The 21006-nt window shown below is 55.9% G+C and overlaps 7 protein-coding genes and 1 non-coding gene across 8 annotated transcripts in view; 4 read left to right on the top strand and 4 right to left on the bottom strand.

Annotated features, from left to right (window-relative positions):
• SODALDRAFT_272209 (histidine acid phosphatase) overlaps positions 1 to 1531 on the bottom strand; it is a gene marked incomplete at both ends in the record, with an annotated part of 1752 nt that extends 221 nt beyond the window's left edge. The window contains one exon of the mRNA XM_028607822.1: positions 14 to 1531. Within this exon, the coding sequence (XP_028468142.1) occupies positions 14 to 1531 (1518 nt within the window). The remainder of the gene's footprint in view (positions 1 to 13) is intronic.
• Positions 1532 to 2640: 1109 nt separating this feature from the next.
• On the bottom strand, positions 2641 to 2721 carry SODALDRAFT_t73. The gene has a single exon. It is a non-coding gene; the product is annotated as a tRNA-Ser (tRNA).
• Positions 2722 to 3257: 536 nt separating this feature from the next.
• SODALDRAFT_330048 (hypothetical protein) lies at positions 3258 to 6267 on the top strand. The gene has a single exon (XM_028611110.1). The coding sequence runs from the start codon at positions 3563 to 3565 to the stop codon at positions 6083 to 6085; it is 2523 nt and encodes an 840-aa protein (XP_028468143.1). The 5' UTR covers positions 3258 to 3562; the 3' UTR covers positions 6086 to 6267.
• A 515-nt stretch (positions 6268 to 6782) lies between these two features.
• On the top strand, positions 6783 to 7887 carry SODALDRAFT_330049 (hypothetical protein). Its single transcript, XM_028611111.1, has 2 exons — positions 6783 to 7263; positions 7341 to 7887. The coding sequence occupies exons 1-2, from the start codon at positions 6922 to 6924 to the stop codon at positions 7677 to 7679; spliced, it is 681 nt and encodes a 226-aa protein (XP_028468144.1). The 5' UTR covers positions 6783 to 6921; the 3' UTR covers positions 7680 to 7887.
• A 1985-nt stretch (positions 7888 to 9872) lies between these two features.
• On the top strand, positions 9873 to 11259 carry SODALDRAFT_271677 (GTP-binding protein GTR2; the record flags this gene model as incomplete). The annotated part of the gene is made up of 3 exons (XM_028607787.1): positions 9873 to 10126; positions 10199 to 10300; positions 10401 to 11259. The coding sequence occupies 3 exons, from the start codon at positions 9873 to 9875 to the stop codon at positions 11257 to 11259; spliced, it is 1215 nt and encodes a 404-aa protein (XP_028468145.1).
• A 207-nt stretch (positions 11260 to 11466) lies between these two features.
• SODALDRAFT_94146 (anaphase-promoting complex component Cut20/Apc4) lies at positions 11467 to 14915 on the bottom strand. The gene is made up of 7 exons (XM_028615801.1): positions 14424 to 14915; positions 13977 to 14319; positions 13299 to 13884; positions 12486 to 13202; positions 12377 to 12434; positions 12147 to 12299; positions 11467 to 12054 (listed from the first exon to the last, which is right to left on the bottom strand). The coding sequence occupies exons 1-7, from the start codon at positions 14653 to 14655 to the stop codon at positions 11675 to 11677; spliced, it is 2469 nt and encodes an 822-aa protein (XP_028468146.1). The 5' UTR covers positions 14656 to 14915; the 3' UTR covers positions 11467 to 11674.
• Positions 14916 to 14946: 31 nt separating this feature from the next.
• SODALDRAFT_306537 (coatomer subunit delta) lies at positions 14947 to 17375 on the bottom strand. The gene is made up of 5 exons (XM_028609042.1): positions 17295 to 17375; positions 16793 to 17236; positions 16520 to 16719; positions 15616 to 16423; positions 14947 to 15529 (listed from the first exon to the last, which is right to left on the bottom strand). The coding sequence occupies exons 1-5, from the start codon at positions 17295 to 17297 to the stop codon at positions 15440 to 15442; spliced, it is 1545 nt and encodes a 514-aa protein (XP_028468147.1). The 5' UTR covers positions 17298 to 17375; the 3' UTR covers positions 14947 to 15439.
• Positions 17376 to 18011: 636 nt separating this feature from the next.
• On the top strand, positions 18012 to 20860 carry SODALDRAFT_94255 (hypothetical protein). Its single transcript, XM_028615802.1, has 4 exons — positions 18012 to 19377; positions 19468 to 20116; positions 20192 to 20623; positions 20681 to 20860. Exons 1-4 carry the CDS (start codon positions 18169 to 18171, stop codon positions 20701 to 20703), a joined length of 2313 nt encoding a protein of 770 aa, XP_028468148.1. The 5' UTR covers positions 18012 to 18168; the 3' UTR covers positions 20704 to 20860.
• Positions 20861 to 21006: the final 146 nt, after the last annotated feature.

Consider the following 21006-nt stretch of genomic DNA (forward strand, 5'->3'; position numbering starts at 1 on the left):
TTCAAAAGCTCACCAAGGTACAAAAGGATTCGTCTCCGTCGAGGTGCTTCCCGGCTGGTTTGCAGGCGGGGATGGTGACGGGCTCGTCGTTGTAGCGGAGGCGGACGTAGTGGCCGTTGAGCTTCTGGCGCTCGGGCGGGGTGAGGGAGTCGATGGGTTTGCGGCCGATGCCCAGGGGTGGGGTGCCCGGTGTGGGTTTGGGGGAAGAAGATGGTGATGATGATGATGATGATGATGATGACGATGAGCTGAAGAAGGAGAAGAACCAGCCGGAGGACTCGCGGGAGGCGGGCGAGTTCTCGGGGATGGCGGGTTCGGTGGAGTCGGAGGAGCTAGGGGAAGCGGAAGCAGAAGCAGAAGCAGAAGCAGGAGAGGGAGCAGGGAGGTCGGCGGACCGGAAGAGCTCGAGAGCGATGTGACTCGTGAAGGGTGGCCACTTGGCAGCTTGCGAGGCGCCGAGGCTGGTGAGGACGGCTCCGAGGGTGGTGTCGTGGCAGCCGCTGAGGCCCATCTTGAGGGGGTGTCGCTGGGTGGGGAGTTCGTGGGCGCCGTCGGCGGCGGTGCCCTCGACGCTGCCGACCATGCGGCCGACCATGTCGGCCAGGAGGCCGCCGATGCCGAGGGTGCGGTACTCGTTGCTCTCGCGGTAGCCGGCGAACCACTCCTCGACGGCGATGCGGTCGATGATGTCGATGGCCTTGGGGTCGTAGAACTCGGACGGCAGGGTGGTCTCGGGGCGGGCGTGGGCGCGGGTAGCGTTGATGGTGTCCATGATGCCGGAGAGGCGGGGGCGGGAGTCGACGGCGATGACGGGGCTGTCGGGGGGCATCCACTTTCCGAGCTTCTTGTTGAGGTAGGCCATTTCCGGGGAGTCGTTCCAGCGGTCGGCGGCGCGCTGGGCGAAGGCGCGGGCTAGGCGGGCGAAGCGGCGGCAGTGGGCCTCGTTGGGGAAGAGGGTCTCGTCCGGCGGGCTGCGGATGAGGATGGTGGGGGCCGGGAAGGAGGGCGCGCGGGCGGAGGGCGGGTAGAGGCCGGCGAAGGCTTGTTGGAGGGACTCGAGAGCGCGCGGCACGGGGGTGGAGCGGAGGTAGAAGGCGTCCGAGTCGGCGATGGTCTGGGGGAGGAAGCCGAGGCGGTCGACGTAGAGCGAGCGCAGACGACGGCCGAGGTCGTGGGTGGTGGTACGGCCGAGGTCGGTCAGGCTGCCCATGTCGCAGATGGCGTCGAGCTCACCGCCTGGGCCGGCGGCGGCGATGGGGTTGTCGTTGGGACCGAAGGCTTCGAGCCGGCGGCGCCACTCCGGGGCAGTCCAGGTATCCGAGTCGGGGTGGAGGAGGGCGGAGCTCAGCCTCCGGACGACGCCGCAGTAGGGCCAGAAAGGGGGGAGGCCTGTGTTCTCGAAGCGGGCATTCACCGGTGTGCGCTCGCCATGGCGCATAAGGACCTGGACAAATTGGAGCTGGAGGTGAGGGGGGTATAGTTGCCGCAGTTCGGCGTCGGTATAGGGAGGGCGCGGCTGAACAGACGTCATGGTAGCGACCGGGACGCGAGATATGATTAATGGTGTGTGGTTCAAGGTCTTGTGTTCAAGGTCTTGTCAGGTTCCTCGCAGGGCATCACCAGCATGGGGAAGAAGAGAAGAGAAAGGAGAACGAAGAACGAAGGAAGGGGGGGGGGGGGGGGGGGGGGGGGGGGGGGAAGGCTGATGTGTAAGAAGCAAACACTGCACAGCCGGTTGAGCGATGAGTCGGCAAACCTCGAGGTCGCCAAATAGGTGGTAAGGGAGAACCCGTCGGGAGAATATGAGGGAAGGGAATGAAGAGTGGGATGTTAGTCTAGGAGTTTAGGATTACACGTTTGGAGATGTATGAGACGTGCTGTTGGCGAAGTGATGAAGGTGAAAGTGTGAAAGTCGAAGGTGAAAACGGGGGGAATGAAGAAGTTGGTCAGGGCTGTTACTGATACTACCAGTACCCCGGCTAGCTACGGTGCCTGACTTATTAGTAACCCTATCCGAGGGTACGGACACTTCGTGCGTAAGATACTTTGTACGACCATATACGTGTACGTTTTCCATGCCGGGCTGGGGTTCGGAGTAAAGTTTACATGGTACTTTTGGATTCCTCATAATAATAGTAAATGCAACCAACCACCAGTTGTAACTGTTTGCTAACCCCAGTTCCTTGTCTATCCACTCATTCTCCAATGCACCTGAGACATCCGTCATTGCACGAGAGAAGAAGAAGCAACTTCCCGAGTGGCCCACGAAGTACGGAGGTACGCTCGGATAGTCAATCTCATTGTATAAGGTACCTACCTTACCTTACATATACAACTCTGAGTACGAGGATGAAACAAGGGGAGATGTCGTGCCCAATGTCTGCAACAACCCCGAACGAGACATGTCGTTTAATTAAGGTACTTCAGGCCTTAGCACAATCAGCAATCTTACACCGGTACACAGACCTCCATCTGAATACGGTATGTGCTTATGGGAAAAAGCCCTGACTGGTGTTTAGAAGACAGTCGTTGAGAAAGAATGGAATAGTACTCATAAGATATACTGTGTGTCAGATATGCAAAATGTGAAGAGAGAAAAAATAGATGGGCAACTGTGCGTGAAGTAACCCCAAAAAAAAACGACAACGAGAGGATTCGAACCTCTGCGGCCGAAGCCATATGATTTCGAGTCATACCCATTAACCACTCTGGCACGTTGTCCGAGACTGTTGCTTATGTGACAGGATCTGTTGGATCGTTGATATACCTAACACCATGTGGTCGGGCATGGCTGCTTACCAATCTCGATGACCTTGGGCTACCAGGGAAGAAAGTATTCCGAAACTTGCGGTGAATTTATGAATTGGATTATCGTATTATATGGAATTGAGCTCTGTTCATTATAATGTTCGGATTCAATGACTATCGGAACGGAATCTACCTGAAACGTTTATTTCTCTTCTTTTCTTCGTTTTGTGGACATTGTGGTCATGTGCTTGCACTATATACGGATACATGTGAACCTGCTGTCATGTCCCACCGAACAACACAAGACACGTGAAGTGGATAGATACACCGATGTACAAGATTCCTACCTTAGGTACGTACCCGTAAACATGGGGGATTGGTTCAAAAAACGGCTCGGACGATGTACCTGCCGGTATAGGTAATTCTCTCCGTGTCCGACGTTTTACCTTACCGCTCAGCCCTCCGTCATGATGATCCTACCTACCCAGTACTCGGTACACGCTTCTTTTACTTCCTCACCTCGGTCATGGTCGTGCTCGTGCTCCACGCTCCACGCTCCAGGTTGCTTCGCCTCATTGTCTGTTTGCATCATAATTTCGCCGTTTTAAACGTGCATCGGCGCCGAGGCTGCCGTTTCCGATGCGCCCGACCTAGACACCGGAGTCTCCGGAACGGCCGGGAACACGTGCCCTGACTGCTGACCCCGCGTTACCCAACCTGACGACCCTGACTCTGACCCTGACCCTGACCTCCCACCCTCCTCATTCCCTTCCACATTCCCTTCCTCATTCCCTTCCCTCCTTTCCCTGAGACAATGGCCGCACAGGTCAAAGTAGAGGCTGTAGAGCCATGTTCCCTCCCGCCACCCAGCACGGAGGATGGAACCGGCGAAGACGAACTATACACCGACGTCGCCCAGTCCGTCATGCAACCGGCCCTGAGCCCCGTCGCCGCTCGTCTCACCCTCCCCCAGACCCCGGCCGCCGAAAAGGCCGCCGCTATGGATACGCTAGCCGGCGATTCTGGTGGTTCTTATTTCGATCCCAGTCCCGCTTTTCCATCCCCGCCCTCCCCCTGGCGCTCCCGCATAGACGAGGAGCCTACGCCCGGGGTCAAGAAAAACCAGACCGAACACGTCGTGTCTTACTCTTCCAGACCGAAGCGGTCGGGCTCCATGGGCGCCGATGCCCTGAAGAGGATCTCGAGAGCCCTTCCTTCTCTGCCCAGACCCGCACACCTCTTCAACTCCGTATCCACACACCTGTTCCCGCCGTCGCCGTCGCCGTCGCCCTCACCCTCACCCTCAGCCTCGCCCCCCGATAGTGAGACCGACAAGTCCGGCGGCGCCCGGTCTCCCAGAACCACTCGACCTGATCGCAGCAACTCCTCCCCGGCCGCCGCCGGCACACGGCCTCACCGCAACACCGTGACCTATCCGATCGTACTGCCTCCGCTCCATCAAAGGAACCCGTCCATCGCAGGGTCGGCCGTTTCCGCCTCGTCCAGGACGCGGTCGCTTCGAAGGAGCACCTCGGATGACTCGCTCTTATACCACTCCATATCTCGCGTCTCGTCGCTGGGCGACGACAACCAGTTCGACCACGTCACGGCCATGACCAACTCCCGCATGAAGGCCATCAGGGACAGCCTGCCCGATAGGCCCACCTTCAGGATCCCCAGCCTACCCAAGCTGTCCCCCCAGCTCAAGATGTTCCAGGCGTTCGAAGACCCGAGGATACCGTCCATCCCGGAGGCGCCCGCCGCGCCGTCCTCGTCGCCCTCGTCGCCCTCGTCGCCCAACGCTCCCGCTTCCGCTCCCGCTTCCGCTTCCGCTTCGGGCTCCGCCCTGGACGGCATGACCCCGCTCGACCGGGTCCTCGAGACCCTGACAGGCGATCTGGTGATTCTGGGCGGTTATCGCGGCTCCATCCTGCGTTCGGCGGAGCCTCCGCACCAGCAGCTCTGGGCCCCCGTCAAGATCGGCTTCAACCTGAGAAAGGCCGACCTCGCAGTCGGCTTGGACCCGGACGACGAGGAGACGATGGAGAAACGCATCGTCGCCTCGGGCATGCTGCAGAACATCGGGCCCATCGACATCTCCAGGAAACTGTTCAAGAAGGTCCGGTCCTGCGAGAACGTCCGGAAAGGCAGGTTGCGCGTATGGGACTACGGCTACGACTGGCGCCTCAGCCCCCACCGCCTCTCGCGCAAGCTGATCGAATTCCTCGCGGGGCTCCCGTCGAATCAGCAGCCCGGCGGCGGCGGCGCGCTGGTCATCGCCCACAGTCTGGGCGGCATGATCACGCGCCACGCCGTCAACCAGCGGCCCGACCTATTCTCGGGCGTCATGTACGCCGGCACGCCGCAGCGCTGCATCAACGTGCTGGGCCCCGTGCGGAACGGGGACGCCGTGCTGCTCAACGAGAAGATCCTCACGGCGCAGGTCAACTTCTCGCTACGGACCACCTTCGCCTTCCTCCCCGAGGACGGCTTCTGCTTTATCGACAAGCAGACCAAGGAGGAATACCCCATCGACTTCTTCGGTGTCGACGATTGGATCAAGCATCGCCTGTCGCCTTGCATTGAGCCGACTCTACCGCCCTGTCAACCCCGCCCCACCGGGGGCTTCGGCTCCATCCTTCGCGCCCGCGGCGGTGCGGCAGGCGAGAAACGACAGAGCCAGATCTTTTCGACCTCCCGCGGGGGGTTAGCTCGGAAAGCCGAACAGGCCCGCGAAGAAAACTTGAATCCCCAAATAGACTCTAGTAGCAGCGACCGGTCCGGCGGACCCCTCCTCGAGTTCTCCCGCTCCTTCTCTTCGTCGTCGTCGTCGACGCCGTCCTCCTCCTCCTCCTCCTCCTCCTCCTCCTCCGCCTTACCGCTTACCCCGGCGCAGCGCGCACGAAACATCGCCTACCTCGAGCGCACACTCGCGGAGATCAAGCAGTTCCGGGCCGAGCTGGCGCATAAGCCGTCCCTCTCGGCCGCCAACGCGTACCCGCCCACGGCCATCATCTACGGCAAGGACACGCCGACGGTGTACGCGGTCAAGGTGGCCGGGCGGGAGGCGATCAAGTGCGCGGACGCCTACGACGACTTGGTCTTTCGGCCGGGAGACGGCGTCGTGCTCGCGCGCGAGGCGCAGCTCCCCGAGGGGTATGAGCTCGTGAGGGGCGGGAAGGTGAGCACGGAACGCGGACACCTTACCATGCTTGGGGACATGGCGGCGGTGGGTAAGGCGCTGGAGGCCATCGTGAGAGGACGCCGGAAGGGTATCGGGTTGGGTAGGCCGAAGGAAATGCATGCGGGTCGTATCGGGCTGGATGTGGGGATGTAGAAGGCGGGCCTCGGCGAAGGCTTTTGGATAACCGGCGGTCTCTGGTCCACTCACCGAGGTTCACCGAACACCGACCGTCCCGGGCAAATGTCGTAACTCACCTCAGAGCTCGTCGGAATCGGGGCTTTTATCTTCAGTAAACAAGCGGTAATTAACCAATCGCATAGGAATTGACATGTACGATGCGTAAGCAACGTCTTTCTTACATCAAGAGATCAAGCCGACATCGCGAAGCGTTGATTGGCCACAACCTCATGTCTCCCAAGCCAAGATCTTGCCGATGCGATCGTCAGGGGATATCTCCTTATAAGCGCTCGGAACCCTGACCGGGCGGCTAAGGTCCACAACAGTCGATAAGTTGACAGTTGGCGGTTGGGCGATACGATACCTATATGCGACGCGGCTACCGTATGAATCATTTTGCCCCGGCGCGTCGCTTGCTTCCCCTGAAAGTCGACGCTCAGGAGCAGATCGCGTAATGATTGAGCCTCTTGACTGGGCTAAGAGCGGCGGCGGCCTGGGTTGAAACAAAAACGTTACGCAACTGCCGAGCAATGAGATGAGGCGCCGGCCATGGCGGCGGTTATGCGTCAGTGACCCTCGAAATAGGCCATGGAGTAACACAACATCCCTATATATATATGTATAGGTATGTGCCATCTCGCGTCTCCCCCGCGAGTCTTGCTTTCAGACGGTTAGCAACTGCAGCTGAGCTGTCTTTTCAATTCCTTCGCTGTGCTCCGTAATTTCTCCGTGCATCACTCACCTATTCGAATCAGCCCCGACCGGCAACAACAAACTCTTACTACAACCCTCCTCAAGCGGAAAACGCCAACATGTTCGACCGCAAGACCAGACACAACGTCTCCTGCACTGCCATGGACTTCAGCTCACAAGACGCCGACGCTGATGCCGCTGTCGCGAATCTCGGCCGACTCCGATCTACCCACGGTCTTCGGGCGGCCTTGACTCTCGTGGGACTCTGCGCGAGCATCATGGTCTCGGGCATGTCGGCGAAAACCCTTTCGGTGTACCACGCCACGTACGAGCCGGCAGAGTATCTCCAGCCGCTCTGGCCAGACGACCTCGACCTGCGACCGACATATGCATTCATAGTTGGGGGCGTCATCATCACCATTGCGAGTGCCATTTCCGTCCTCGCGGACAGGATGAGCTTTGTACGTTTTCTCTCTCTCTCCTCCCCCCTCATACAACAAAGAGTCAGCTTTACTAAACGACAATCGTCTTCTCATAGGTGCGCAAGAGTCTCCTCCTCAGGACGCCGCTCCTGGTCCTCGCCCCGCTAGCGGCCCTCGTGGCCTCCCTGACCGTCATGGCCTTTTTCTACGGCGTCGGAGTGTCGGACAAGGCGGACACGGTGCAGAGCTGGAGTTGCCGGTGGGAGGACAGGTTCATGACGGCGAGACCGCACTTTGGGACGCTCTGCAGGCAGAGCCTCGCGGCGCTGTACCTTGCCGCGCTTCTAGTGCCGATCGAGGCGGCCATCCTGACTTTGACGGCGTATCAGGCCGTGCTAGAGAGGAATGTACGAGTACACACTCCTATAGCGGTCGGAAAGGTCGAACCGCGATAGGAAGAACGACAAATGAAATCTGCGTGTTGTCTTGACGCTTGGATCGTTAGAAGGAGAGCGCGTCAAGGAATGAATGAATGTACACTACGGGGTCCTGGGGAGAGGACCGTAAATTTATACCATGTACAACTCTGTTTGCTTATGTAATTGAAAGTCATATATACCTTGAGCTAAGGTACACGTCACGCACCGCGACGCATGACCAGCCACACCCCCCCCATCTTGCATCTCGCATCTTGCATCTTGTATCTCGACTCGGTGACTGATACTGACAACTCCTCCCTTCTATCTCTCGCATCACAACACATCACATCCCCTGCAAAAAGCAACGACGAACACTCGGCCAGCGATCTCAAGCCACCAATCCAACTTGCGATTTCTGGGGCGATCTGACAGACCAACCTAATCCAATGCCCGCATAATCTCGTATCAATTACAGCCCCTCCGTCCAGGCCGTCGATTGCTCGTTTGACCGTTCGGTTGTCGACTAGAGCGGAACAGCTCAGACTCAAGTCCCAATTGATCCCGAGACTGAATGCCGGAGTAACTAGTTGATATATATATACATATATATATATAGCTACTGTTTACTCTCTGAGAGGCTGGGAGAGGGAACTGGGAGGAGACGCAACTCACTCTTGAGCATTCCGTCCACGGCACACATACACACGTACACAGACGGACATACGGAGCACACATACACTGCACTCAAATACAACAACAACACACACACACACACGCTTATCAACCCGGACGAAAGCAGGACGCGTTGGTGAGAATCGTCATCTTATCTCGGTCTGGAAGCCATCACCACAATCACTGCACTGTTGCTTCATCCACCAGTGTGCCACCCGCCGGGCGCTACGATCCACGACTCTCTCCTATTCCTCATTCCTCCCTCTGGTTCGGTTTCTCCGAGACAATCTCTTAGCAATGGAGGTGAGCAACCAGCAAGTCTCTCTTTGTCTTTTCCTTTTCTTCTTCTTCTTCTTCTTTAGCCCGTACCCTGTATGTTGGTCTCATCGCATGCGTGTCATTCCCTTCCGGCAGCAACATGGTCATTCTCCAAGGCCTTGTTCATAATACCTGCCGTCCGGTATCTTCGGCATACAGAGTTCGACTATCCCACCTGTTTCACTGCGTTTTTCGAGACCATGGCCGAAACCATGGGACAAGGACTAGCTCCCTTCGCGGAGACCAATAAAGCGGGAGACGCTCCGTCACCGACACTTCGTCTCATCTTTATGAGACTCGCTAGTCTGCCATACGAACTGTCTCCATCAATTCTTATTCTTCTCCCCTCCCCTACCTCATCGATAGCTCGACTATCCCGACGTTTACCGTTTACCGTTTACACCGCAACAACCCGTCGGGGCGGTTGGACCGGATGAATGCAGAGAAAGCCATGGGAGGGCCAAGGGAGAGCCAAGCTTCACCCCGTTACTCGGTCCAGTCAGGATGTGCTCGCGCATCCTCGCTGACCGGCTGGCTGCCTGCTAGCCAAAAACTTGAGCCCCCCCTTTTCACGTCCATCCGTGATTTCACCGGTATCGCGCCCATGACGCCAGGTGAACCGCGTTAAACTGATTGAAGGGTTACGGATGCGCTCTCTTGTGCGACAACAGAGCTGGCCAACCGGTTGCCGTGCCTTGGGTTATCTATCACCTTTCTCGGATTCACTCATCTCATGGGCCTTTGCCTCGAGGGAGACGTTAAATCGACGACAACACGCTGCCTACCTAGTCTCGGGAACCTGCCGCAACTCGTGTGCCTTTCCGGGACCTTGTTTTCTGCAAAATGCGAAATGCCGGAATCTCACCTGCATTGGTTCCGTAATTTGAGCTAGCGCATACGAGACACCTCCGAGTCGGTCTGACTCTGCTTTATTTTTTTATTTTTTATTTTTCATTTTCTTTTTCATATATCCTTTTATTCTTGTTTTGTTGGACTTTGTGAGCCCTCAAGGCAAACGTTTCAACCGCTTACAGACTTTGGTTGTACTGCATGCCAGCCAGATGGATGCTCAAGTTGCGCTTTGGATATTTCTAACCCGTGCTTACTTCTTTCCTGATCCCTCCCGGCCAGGCAATTAGCCTCTTGTTACAGCCCCCTCGCTTCCCTTACCGGCTCTCCCGCGATTCACCTTCGCACCGTTGTGTTTCTTTAGCGAGAGCAAGGAGACACGTCGGAGCCATGTCCATCTTTTCTCGCCTTCGCCGCTCATTATCATCACCATCCCAAGCGGACGATGGTGCCGGCGCCGGCATCTCCATTGATTATGCTTTGAATATCCGCGGTGAAAGCCCAGCCAAGCTAACTCTGCAACGCGTATTCGAACAGAGCCGTCAAGTGGTCCGGAACAACAAGGATGCCACCACGCCACCCGAGGCACCAGCCAGGCCGACTACAAAAGGACGGCCGAGGCTTCTTCTTATGGGGCAAAGGAGGTGAGGGTTACCCGTTACCCGTTACCCGTTGCCAGCCTCGTTCGCTAGTTAACTTGTTAAATTTCAACTTAGGAGCGGCAAGTCTTCCATATCGAGTGTCGTCTTTCACAAGCTGCCGCCCAATGAGACCCTATTTCTCGAGTCGACGGCCCGGATACAGAAAGATTCCATGGCGTGAGCATCTGCATCTGCCCCCCTCCCCTCCCCACCTTTTGATCCTCTTCTCGGGTCTTATTGTCCTTCTCCTCGGCTGACACAGACGGCCGCCGCAAAGTTCGTTCATGGACTTTCAAGTATGGGACTTCCCCGGCCAGATCGACATCTTTGAGAACCCCAACTATGACATGGACGCCATCTTTGGGGAAATCGGCGCCCTTATCTGGGTCATCGATGCCCAGGACGACTACCTCGAGGCCGTGACGCGCCTCAACACAACCATCCTTCACCTGCAGCGCTCCTATCCGAACATCAACATCGAGGTCTTCATCCACAAGGTCGACGGCCTCTCGGACGACTACAAGCTAGACATCCAACGCGACATCACCATCCGGATCCAGGACGAACTCTCGGACCACGGCTTCGAGAACGCGCCCGTCACCTTCCACCTCACGTCCATCTACAACCACTCCATCTTCGAGGCCTTCTCCAAGGTCATCCAGAAGCTCATCCCCCAGCTCGGCACCCTCGAGGCCATGCTCACCAACCTCTGCCGCACATGCCGCTTCGAGAAGGCCTACCTCTTCGACGTCCTCTCCAAGATCTACATCGCCACCGACTCGGCCGCCGCCGACATGGCCTCCTACGAGATCTGCTCCGACTACATCGACGTCATCATCGACATCACCGAGGTCTACGGCTCCTGGCCCCGCTCCGACGCCCAGCGCCGCCGCATCGAGGGGGAGCCCTGGAACGCCAAGGTCGACGACCAGGTCGCCTGCCCCTGGGCCGAGAGCTGCATGGTCCTCCACGACGCCGGCCGGCCCATCATGCTGCGCGAGGTCGACCGCTACCTCGCCCTCGTCGCCATCATGAAGGAGGACTCGTACGACCGCATGCCCCTCGTGAACATGAACGTCGAGGCTGTCGTGCAGGGGTTGACCGAATTCTTCGACATTACCAAACCCAGGAAGTGAGGCATCTGGGGGCGGGGGGGATTAAAAGGGATCATGTCGAGGTCGGTGATGGTGTAGATACCCGAAGTAGGAAAAAGGAGGTAAGAGGCAAATTATACCTCTTCGTTTCTTAGCAAGTACCTATGCAACCTACCTGCCTTCTGCGACGAACCGCTCCACGGCCAAACTCACGGCTAGGCATCTTCCTGGGGAAACGTATAAGATACGTGCTTCGAACTTTTCTCTTTAGAACGGATGGGCAGGGTATGGACATAGCCACAACCTAATCTACCTTAATATTACTTTGATAACCCATACGTTTCTCACCGCGGTTCTATCTTTGTCTGTTGTTATTTGTCCCGAGACTACTTCTCTGGGGGGAGAACCGCCTAGGGGGCTCTTCGAACGGGCGAGGCCGTGGCGTGGTAACAAACTCCTAGGCCGCCTCGCTGTCTTTGCCCGAGCGACCGTTCTCCTTGTTCGCTTTGCCAAAAGTCCTCGGCGTCTGCGCAACGGAAGACGCATTGCTGCTCTCGTTCTGGATTCCGTCTTCCAGAACAAACACCTTCCAGGTTGCGCGATCGCGGCCGAGGAGACACACTCGCGGGGCTATCTCCCCACGCGCTTCGCTCCGGGAATGTGCCTCCATCTGTATGGGCGACAAGGCAGGATCATCGGGCAGCGGGGAAACTCGGTACCCTTCTGCCGTCGCCAGTGTCTTTTCAAGATCTTGAGGCGGCGGAAGATCACCTTCAGTGTAAGGTGCGTAGTTGATCTGAGGGGATTGGACTGGAACTTGCACTACGGCTGTCTTGCCTTCTGTCGTCACATTGTTAGGGTTATCAGAGGAGAAAAGGGGAGTGGGGGAAAAGGGCTCGATGATGTGATCAACGGTGATGGCTTCTTACCTGGATACGATAACAAAAGAACCAAGGTGGTCCCGCTTGAAAACTTCAGATCGACAATCTTGCCGCTAGTTTGTACACGGAGTGATGCGACGGTGTCCGATATCTTGGTGCTTATACCGTTGATAATCTTCAACCGGGTGCAGAAAATATACACTTGATCAACATACGAGGTTAGTCATGGCCCAAGTCAGACCAGTCTGTGACCTGTGGGAAGACTCCCCTCAACTTACATTCCGAGTCGTGTGTTTGTTGAGTAATCGCGGTGAACGTGCGAGCACCGCTAGAATCCTGCGACCGGTTAGATGAATTTCCTGTTCATCGACTCAACTTGCTACTTACCCCGACAGTAGTATCAGGGCACATTACAGCATCCATGCTGGACATTGCGTGCTGTAAGACCATCTTGGTTGGCTGGCCAAAGTGAACGCTTCTCTTCTGGGCTTCGGCAATGTCCCTGAAGATACCGCTTGCTCGGGCGTCCAGCTGGTCGACAAGGTAGGCAACATGAGGTAGGCCCTTCTTGTACGGCTGTCCCGCCTCATGCTGCTTCAACTGCATGTCGATGGTGTCAAGCAACGATGATCCCTCCCCGACGGTTTGCCAATCTGCCTGCGCCTCCTGCTCGGTCACACCGTCGTCGAAGAAGATGGCCATGGGACTCTGAACCAAGTAGTGCTGAACATAGGCCAGCACGGACCCGATGTCTAGCGCGGCCTCTCTATCACTGAGTTCATCGCCCACGGAGCCGGATTGGGCTGCGCGGTCGATTTGGAAACGTAGCCAGGCCGAGAAGGCATTGAAAAAGTCGAGCTCTTCCATTACTTGAAGAAGGATGCGGTGGCCTATGACCTTCAAGCAAGAGACGAAGTCCATGGCACGGGTGATCTGGGTGACTGAGAATCCGATGTCGTCCCGGTTGTCATAGAACAGGGCGAGGCCGCGGAGACGGCTAAGGATGATGGATAGCCGTTCGAGGGCGGGGATCAAATTCTCGTGGATGAGAGACCGGAGGTTCTGCAAGCCGGACGTGACGGCCTTGTCCCATCGCTTGTGGCCCTAGAAAGTCCGAGGAGTCAACAAAAAGCCGCCCCGTTAGTTCATCTGCTAGAGATGGGCATAGTGGCGTTTTCACTAAGAGACTTGGACACTTACACGCTCTGCCAACTGGTCTACAAGCCACTCCCTGGCGACGGGGTAGAGATGGCCAGTGACGACGGCGTGGAACAAGGCTGGGACAATGTCACTAGGGCCACTCTCTTCTTTAGCCAGATCCTCTTGGACGCTACGCATAAAACGCGAGGGGAGCTCTCGGCTGTTGTTATATTCCACCACCATGTGGAGTTGGGCTTGTTTGACGTAGCGTAGCAACTTTTGTACTGTCGTCAGTTTGGATGCTATGAGGGAGAGGTTGATGGGTGACGAAGGTATGAAGGGTAGGTCCATGGGAACGAGGTAGAGGGCTCGGTCATCATCTGACGGATGCTTCAGGAACAGGCTGTGGGTGGACATGGTAGGGTGCGAGGTATGATGGGTGAGTTGCAGAACGCCCGGCCGGTAAATGGCGCTTGGGAGGGTGTAGCGGAAGTCGCCGATGACGAAGGAGTCGTAGATACTGAGGTGAAGACGGCCGTCGTTCGTACCCACAACCATGATATAGACTTGGTCGCTGTCATCGGCCTTGAACGGCTGGAAGAGGAATTCTATGCTGGTCCGTAGTGTGAAGACCATGGCGTCCTCCCTAGCGTTTTGGAACGGCGTCAGTGGTCTATCCGCATCGAAGAGGAGGAAAAAGCACAAGAAGAAAAGGGACAAGGGGAGTATAGAACATACCCGTCCCCTGCACTACTAGATGGAAGGGGACTGATCTTCGGGAGGGAAGCATCGATCTCGAGGAACGTGAGCTCGCGGGGCAGGTCGACAGGAGGAGGCCTCTCCTTGTCTCCTAATTCCAGCTCCCTGGCCATATCATGCTGCCACGAAGAGAGCGACTGATCCTGTTGCGACGGGTGGCTATGGGCGTTAGGGGGGTTGCCAATGATGTTGCGAGCCCAACCGATATGGGTGATTTTGGCCGACGAATCCGGGCAGATGGGAATATGATGAGCCGCCTTGTTATACTCGAGGCCCATGAGCCTCACATGGCCGTCACTCCAGCCCACGGCCAGAAACTGACCTGTCAAGGGATCAGCGCGTCAAGTTCTCATCATGGGCGTAGATGGGAAAAGGTGAATAGGCGAAGGGAATACGCGAAGGGAACGAAGGGATGAAAGGACACACCATCGGGCTTCCATTTCAGAGCGAGTGGTTCCGGTGCCGCAATGCCTGGCCGAGAAATCTGACGTATCTTGGACACGACTTGATCTTTTGGACGATAAATAAGAAGATTCTCCGCCGATGCATCCCAGGTAGCTGTTAGGTCCACGGTAGGATTGCTCTTGGGTAATCCATCAGGTACCCGATGATCGAACCGAGTCTCGCTTAGGAGACGCAAAGGTTCCGGTTCAGCCATTAAGAAGAGGAGAGATGTGTTGCAAAGCGTTGCAAGAGCATGATCGCTCGGGCTTTTGTCCCCTGGTTGGTGAGAGAGTGAGTGTCAAGGAAGGCTCTCTTCTGGCAAAGCGAGTCGACACTGATATTATTTTAACGGGACTGGAGGGAATGATCATCCCCCGAGGGTAATATTATAGCTGAACACCAGGAGAGTATACGCCGTACACGCCATACAGGTAACAGAAGGAAAAAAAAAAAAAAAAAAAAAAAAAAAAAAGGAAGGTCACGCCGTCAAGATACGCTTGAGATTGCCCATTCCTCCCTCACTGTGTGTACCTTGCCTACCTACCTACCGTACCTACCTACCTACCTTAGTATGCGCTGGTCCTGGAGGTTGCGGGCAAGAGCCTCCCCCCAAGCTGTGTTAATCCACTACAGTCGCACGGATCGTTTCGCGCACTCCAGCGAGGCTGGGGTCCGCTGTGGACTTTATGTACAGGCTATGTCCGGGTCTCCCACACAGTGTCTAATCACAACAACCCTATTCCAAATGTAAATTGCGGCGTACTCGACTCAATGGCGCTTTCGTGGTGACCACTTTTCCAATTTACTAAGGTATTTCCTTTTATTATCATCAACGTTCAACGTCAACTAAGTAGACAGGAAAAGTGACAGCCCATGCCGTGACCCTTTTTGATCCCATCGTCGCATTCGTTCTATCTGCTCAAGAAAAAGAGAAGAAGAAAAACAAGACGGGAGAATCTCCCAGATGCGTCCAAAGTCTGGTGATGCTCTGCTTTTATTTATTCGACCAAGAAGTTATCCGCGACAGACTTGAGTTCCTTGGAGAAAGTGACCTCCTCGTTCTCCTCGAACAAAGAAACCGCCAAAACCTGCCCGAATGTGTTAATCCTCGTGATACGACTGAAGAGCAGACGCTCCCCGGGAGAGAGAGAGGAAGAGGAGGAGGAACACTTACATCAACATCCACGTAAGGAGACGTCTTGGAAAACCGTATCGTCATCGGGAAGAAATCGTTCTCGTCGTCCGTCTCGGCCTCAAACTCGAACGCTCCACTGGGGTTGTCCTCCGACACGCTGCCAATATTCCACTCGACGGAATCGCCCGACACCTCATACGACGCATCGAAGCTCGACACCACCGGCTCGTTCGCCCCGTAGGGGATGACGACGCTCACGTCGTTGAGCGTGTCGCCGCCCGTGAGCTCGTACTCCACCGTCACGTTGCACTTGCCGCCCTCGTTGCTGATCCACGCCGTCAGCGTGATCGGGCAGGCGCTGCTGTCGTCCGTCTTGGGCGTGGCCCGCCACCGCAGCACCCCGACGGCGTTGTTCACCGGGAACCCGCGTGCCGTGTTGCTCATCTGGATCACCTTGGACTCGTTGAACGCGTTGCGGTTGACGTTCGGGTGCGTCCGGAACTGCGCGCCGTGGCTCGGCACCGCCCTGAGGTCGAGCTTGATCTTGGTCAGGCTCGGATCCGAGATGCGGAGCGTGAGGTCGCCGCTGATCGCCAGCGAGTTGATGGCCCCTTCGCGAGACAGTTTGGCGCTGATGGCCTCGGTCACGGTGACGTGGATGGCATCCCGATCCAGCGTAGAAGACAGCCGCGGCTCCGCAGCGTGCTCCGTGGCCGGTGCCGCCGCCGGGGTGATCAACGGGGAATCGTCGACTTCGGGCCCCATCTCGCCACGAACGCGTTCGAACATGTCCGTAGTCTTGGACTTCTTGCCTAGTTGCATACCCTTGGCCTTGGGCGCGCTCATCCTACAAAAATGGTATTAACACATGTCAGTCCCCAATGTAGGCTTGGCGCGGACCCTGGCGAGGGAGGGGAGGGAGGGGAGGGAGGGGGTCACCCACTTATTGTATGTCTTGTTCTTCTCAGCCTCGTAAGAGTCGTATGTATCTGTTGTTGTCGTCGAACGGGCCGGCGGCGTGTATGTCGGGTACACGGGCGTCCTGGGCATGCCGGCGCGGCTGGCCCGTGCCGATTCCTTTCGTTGCATCTCGAGCTGCTTGGCCTTGCGCTTCCGCTCCTCCGTTGCCTCCAACTCTTTGTTCTAGACGATTAGAAGATAAACCGAATTAGCATGATTCTTCGTATTTGGGTCACTTGTGTCGGCCACGGCATACCCTCGCAATGATTTCCTGGATACGCTCCTCGTGACTCTCCATCTCCAAGAAGGTCTTGATCTGGCCGATCGTCAAGTTCTCCCTGTAGCCCAGGGCGACGAGTTCGTCAAAAGCACTGAGTAGTTCGTAGGCATTCTTCAGGATTTCCCGCTCGTCAAGAGTCCTACAGGTGCTGGTGACCACCTGGGCGAAGAGGTGTAGCGAATCGATGTCTTGGAGAATGTTGGATTGGCGGTTCGTGATGAGCACCATGTACAGCTCGTCCAATGGCTGGTACACAAAGCGCACATTGTCTTGCTCAACGGTGGTGTGCTGCGTGCCGGAGTCCGCCAGTTTGGGAAGCGAGGCTAGAAGGGCTTCTATGCGAGACCGTGGCATCTCCCTGAACTGTCGGGAGAGGACAGCTTTCCCGCCACGGGTGCAGATCGACGCTGCGAGGACAACCTAGTCTTGTCAGAACCGGGGTCACCTCCCTAATAGATCTGTTTCGTTGAGAACTCACCATTGTGACGGAGAACTGGCGATGGTTACTATTCGGCGAGGAGGAGTTTTGGGTTGGCAACTATTTTCGTGGTGCTGTCGCAACCCAGGAGACATAACATCAGGAGGGTCCAACGAACCTCCCGCCTAGCTCGATTTTGGATGTGTGGTATCTGGTCAATGCACGGACCACTTCACGCTACGCCGAAGAGACCTAATAATGCCTGACGTAAGGTACCGTACGAAGTACAACGTAAGGTGGGGCTTCAAATCTTCATAGCATAAGATCACCTTAGGCTGGCGCGTTACCCTCAATTTCCTCCTTGTCCACGACATTGTCCACAAAATTCTTGCCTTCCTCTTTCGTGCCTTCGATTTTCCGAATCCCGCCATTTAACCAACGTGATCCATCGCCACATTCTCGCCACAGCGATTCTCATCATCTATCTCTCTTGTCCATGCGGAGCAAAAATTCCATTGAAGTCGACTTTCAGAACTTTTCAGATTCTTGAGACACCACCATCTTCACTCAGCCGTTTACCGAGCCGCCAATCTTCCACCTGCGATCGCGAATCACTCTAACGCCGCTTTCCTTCCCTCTATTTGTAACTGTCCAGACACTTTCGTCGACGAGTTTGCAAGTACCTAGGTAGTGTGCAGTTTGGCCGAGTCTACGAGGAAAGCACCCAGAACCTGGAAGATTGCGGCTACCTTATTTGCCTTAAGCTGGTTCGCCAGCCAGAACCGATTGTACCCTGGATACCGCCTCTGCTTACCTGGCCGCGACTTACCCAACCACGGCCACGCGGATTTGACTTTGCTTTTCTCCTTCTTCCTTTTCCCTTTCCTTACTGTAACTCTGCCATCCGATAAGCCTACGAACAGAGCCGACAACCATGTCTACGACATTACAAGTGCCCGATGGAGATATGAGTCTCGATTTGTCTGCGCCTGTAGATGGCCTCGAAAGTCACATGGACGATGGGTATATTGATTACTCCGAAGATGAGGCCCCAGAGTCCTCTCCGATCAAGGCAGCCAGCAACATCTCGAGCTTCGATGCAAACCTTTCGGCTGGTGATGCTCCCAACTTCGCGGAACAAGCACCTGGTGCCATATTCCAGTCAACCACCGTGATCGCCACATCCGAATTTGAGGTTGCAGATTCTACTGTTGAGCCCCCCATGAATGGCGATGCTGTCTTAGCTGAGACTTCTGCCCTTGTCGATGATGCGTCTGTCCCAGCTCCATCAGTCATTGAACCAAAACGCGAACACTCTCAAGAACCGGTGATAACATGGGATGAGGAGCAGTTGAAAAGTGTTGGTCCAGAGGAAGAGATGAATGTCGCGCAGAACTCCCACCCGGATAACGAACAGAGCGAAAGCGAAGCGCCGAAACAGCCCAGCGCGGATAGCGAGACTGTTGACGATACCTACGAGGATGATGGCGCTGGACATTTGTCCCCTAATGATTTAGTAGATGAGGAAACCCAAGATCCCGAGTCAGTTGCAGATGCCTCGGCCACGGTCCTATCTTCACAGCAAGGTGATGATAGTCAACATGAGATTGACTACGAAGAGGCCGCCCCTGATCATACTGAGTCTGAGAAGAAACAAGAACACGATGATGGCTTGGGCGAGGTCAACCAACTCGGCGAGGACCATGGTAGTATCCCAGACACAGGGGATGACGGCGGCATGCCAGTGGAAAATGCATCCGACTCTGAGGGCCGGGAATATGGCGATGAATCTATGCAGGACTTCGATGGAACCGGCGATGGGCTGGAGATCTATCCCGCAGAGGATCAAGACGACGATGCTGACATTCAGTATGGCGAATCTTCCACTGGGTCTCTCCACACGCCCGAGGACGGAGAAGTGGATATGCCCATGATCACGGTTTCGTGGCGTGGGGCCGACTACCCTTTGTTCTACCACTCCCCCGGTAGCGAGGGCAGAGAGTGCTTTTTTGATGACCTGAGTTTGCTGCAATGCAAAATGGAGGAGCTGATCGCCAGCTTTCGAAGAGAACTGGGCAACGATTTAAGCGACGTCGACGAGCTCGTCTTCCAGGTCGACGAGCTCGGACTTGAATTTGCCGAGGTATGTGAATCTTTTCATTCACTCGGTTTCTTGCTTTCTTTTCTCTCTCTCTCTTTTGTTTTCTTCCTCCATCTAACTTGCTTTACCTAGACGTGCCGGCCTGATGAGTTCTCGGAGATTACGCTTGGTGGCATCCTCCAGATTTTCGACACCCTCGTGAAGAACAAAGACCCTGAAGCCTCCCGACCCATGTACTGCTACCTGCTCACGCGGCCTCGAACAGCCAAGAGATGGCATGCCTTGATCGAAGATGCGTACCAAGGAAAGAACATTGACGAGGTGTGCTGTTCTTTCCAACCTCAGGGTCACGACTCGGGGGATGCGGATAGCAGCGATGAGGACCCTGGGATGGCCCTCATGCAGGTCGACGATGAAATTGGAGATGATGTCGAAGATGAAGTGGAAGGCGAGGTGGAGGTTGTTGTTGAGGGCGTTGAGGATGAAGCTGAACAACTCGATGGAGATGACGGTGAAGTTGACCCAAGCTATACTCTGGATCATGGGCTGGAGCAAGAGTTCGATGACGCGAGGAGTAGCAAAGGTGACGAAGTGGTTGACGAAGATTTGGAGGCCGTGGGTGCTGCTGAAACTGGTGCTTCGGAACCCACGGACGATGATGTTCATGCTGCGACTTCCATGCCCGATGAACTAGCATCTTCCCAGGCGCCGGAGGCAAATACTGCCGAAGGTCCATTGGATGAGAGCAGAGAGGTCGTTGAGCTGGCTTCGGCATATGACGGTAAGTCGGCCATTTCGCTTCCTACACCCTATACACCTTTGCATCTCCTGTGCAATACTGACCTGACCTTCCTAGTCTCTGAGACTGCACATTTCCTCAACCCCACCGATATGCAGACGGATGATGTCGCCTATGATAGAGAGCAGCAAGTTGTATCAGGCGATGACGAAGACACCACGACCGTAGAAGCAGTGGCAGCAGGACTCGACAATGATGCTGCAAGTAGGGTAAGCCCGGTATCTAGTGCTACCGCAACCCTGAACGGCGACGACGAGGAAGATTTCGGGGCCGGTATCGACCTGAACGCCGACCTATCCCGCGACGACTTCCATGATCATCCATCGCCTTCCACGCGGGAGACTCGTCATGATGAGTTGGAAGAAATCGACTGGCGAGATTACCCCGGTCAAGGGGATGACGAGGAGACACTCCATGACACCGCGTCGGTAACCGGGAAGCGGCCTAGATCGGAGGAGGACGACACGCTCGGCGAAGAGGACGAGCAAGGTTAGTTGGCTCAAGCACTCTTTCTATGTGGATCTTCTGGGACTGACACCGGTGCAGATGTCAAGCGTCAGCGGTCTTAAGCTTCATCTTGCCGACACCCTTCTTTCGCCCATTCCCTGACTAACCATACTTACATTGACCCAAGTCCGAACCCCATTTTGTAGACCCCGACCATTCGACATTCGGCGTTTTTTCCGTCCCCCTGCGTCCTGAGGCAGCCGCTTGGTCGCCAGGGAAGACTCCGACAAAGATTTCAAAATGACATAACCGAGTGTCATAACTGCAGCAAAGCTAATAACCCTGGCGTAAGGGCTCTAATTTACCAAGGTAGGGTCCGACTTCGATCAGAAATACTGACACCAGCAATCGTCATGCGACGCATG

The sequence above is a fragment of the Sodiomyces alkalinus genome, assembly GCF_003711515.1.
Source record: "Sodiomyces alkalinus F11 unplaced genomic scaffold SODALscaffold_2, whole genome shotgun sequence".
NCBI lineage: Eukaryota > Fungi > Ascomycota > Sordariomycetes > Glomerellales > Plectosphaerellaceae > Sodiomyces > Sodiomyces alkalinus.

Bases quoted from the DNA above. Each gene is read 5' to 3' on its own strand.
- SODALDRAFT_330048 (XM_028611110.1), top strand. From the start codon at position 3,563: ATGGCCGCACAGGTCAAAGTAGAGGCTGTAGAGCCATGTTCCCTCCCG.
- SODALDRAFT_330049 (XM_028611111.1), top strand. From the start codon at position 6,922: ATGTTCGACCGCAAGACCAGACACAACGTCTCCTGCACTGCCATGGAC. The intron at 7,264-7,340 runs GTACGTTTTCTC...GTCTTCTCATAG, and splicing joins TCGCGGACAGGATGAGCTTT to GTGCGCAAGAGTCTCCTCCT.
- SODALDRAFT_94146 (XM_028615801.1), bottom strand. From the start codon at position 14,655: ATGGCTGAACCGGAACCTTTGCGTCTCCTAAGCGAGACTCGGTTCGAT. The intron at 13,203-13,298 runs GTAAGTGTCCAA...CGGACTTTCTAG, and splicing joins TAGACCAGTTGGCAGAGCGT to GGCCACAAGCGATGGGACAA. The intron at 12,435-12,485 runs GTAAGTAGCAAG...AACCGGTCGCAG, and splicing joins GCCCTGATACTACTGTCGGG to GATTCTAGCGGTGCTCGCAC.
- SODALDRAFT_306537 (XM_028609042.1), bottom strand. The intron at 16,720-16,792 runs GTATGCCGTGGC...CTAATCGTCTAG, and splicing joins TCCAGGAAATCATTGCGAGG to AACAAAGAGTTGGAGGCAAC. The intron at 15,530-15,615 runs GTAAGTGTTCCT...ACATTCGGGCAG, and splicing joins CTCCTTACGTGGATGTTGAT to GTTTTGGCGGTTTCTTTGTT.
- SODALDRAFT_94255 (XM_028615802.1), top strand. From the start codon at position 18,169: ATGTCTACGACATTACAAGTGCCCGATGGAGATATGAGTCTCGATTTG. The intron at 19,378-19,467 runs GTATGTGAATCT...TGCTTTACCTAG, and splicing joins TCGGACTTGAATTTGCCGAG to ACGTGCCGGCCTGATGAGTT. The intron at 20,117-20,191 runs GTAAGTCGGCCA...TGACCTTCCTAG, and splicing joins GCTGGCTTCGGCATATGACG to TCTCTGAGACTGCACATTTC.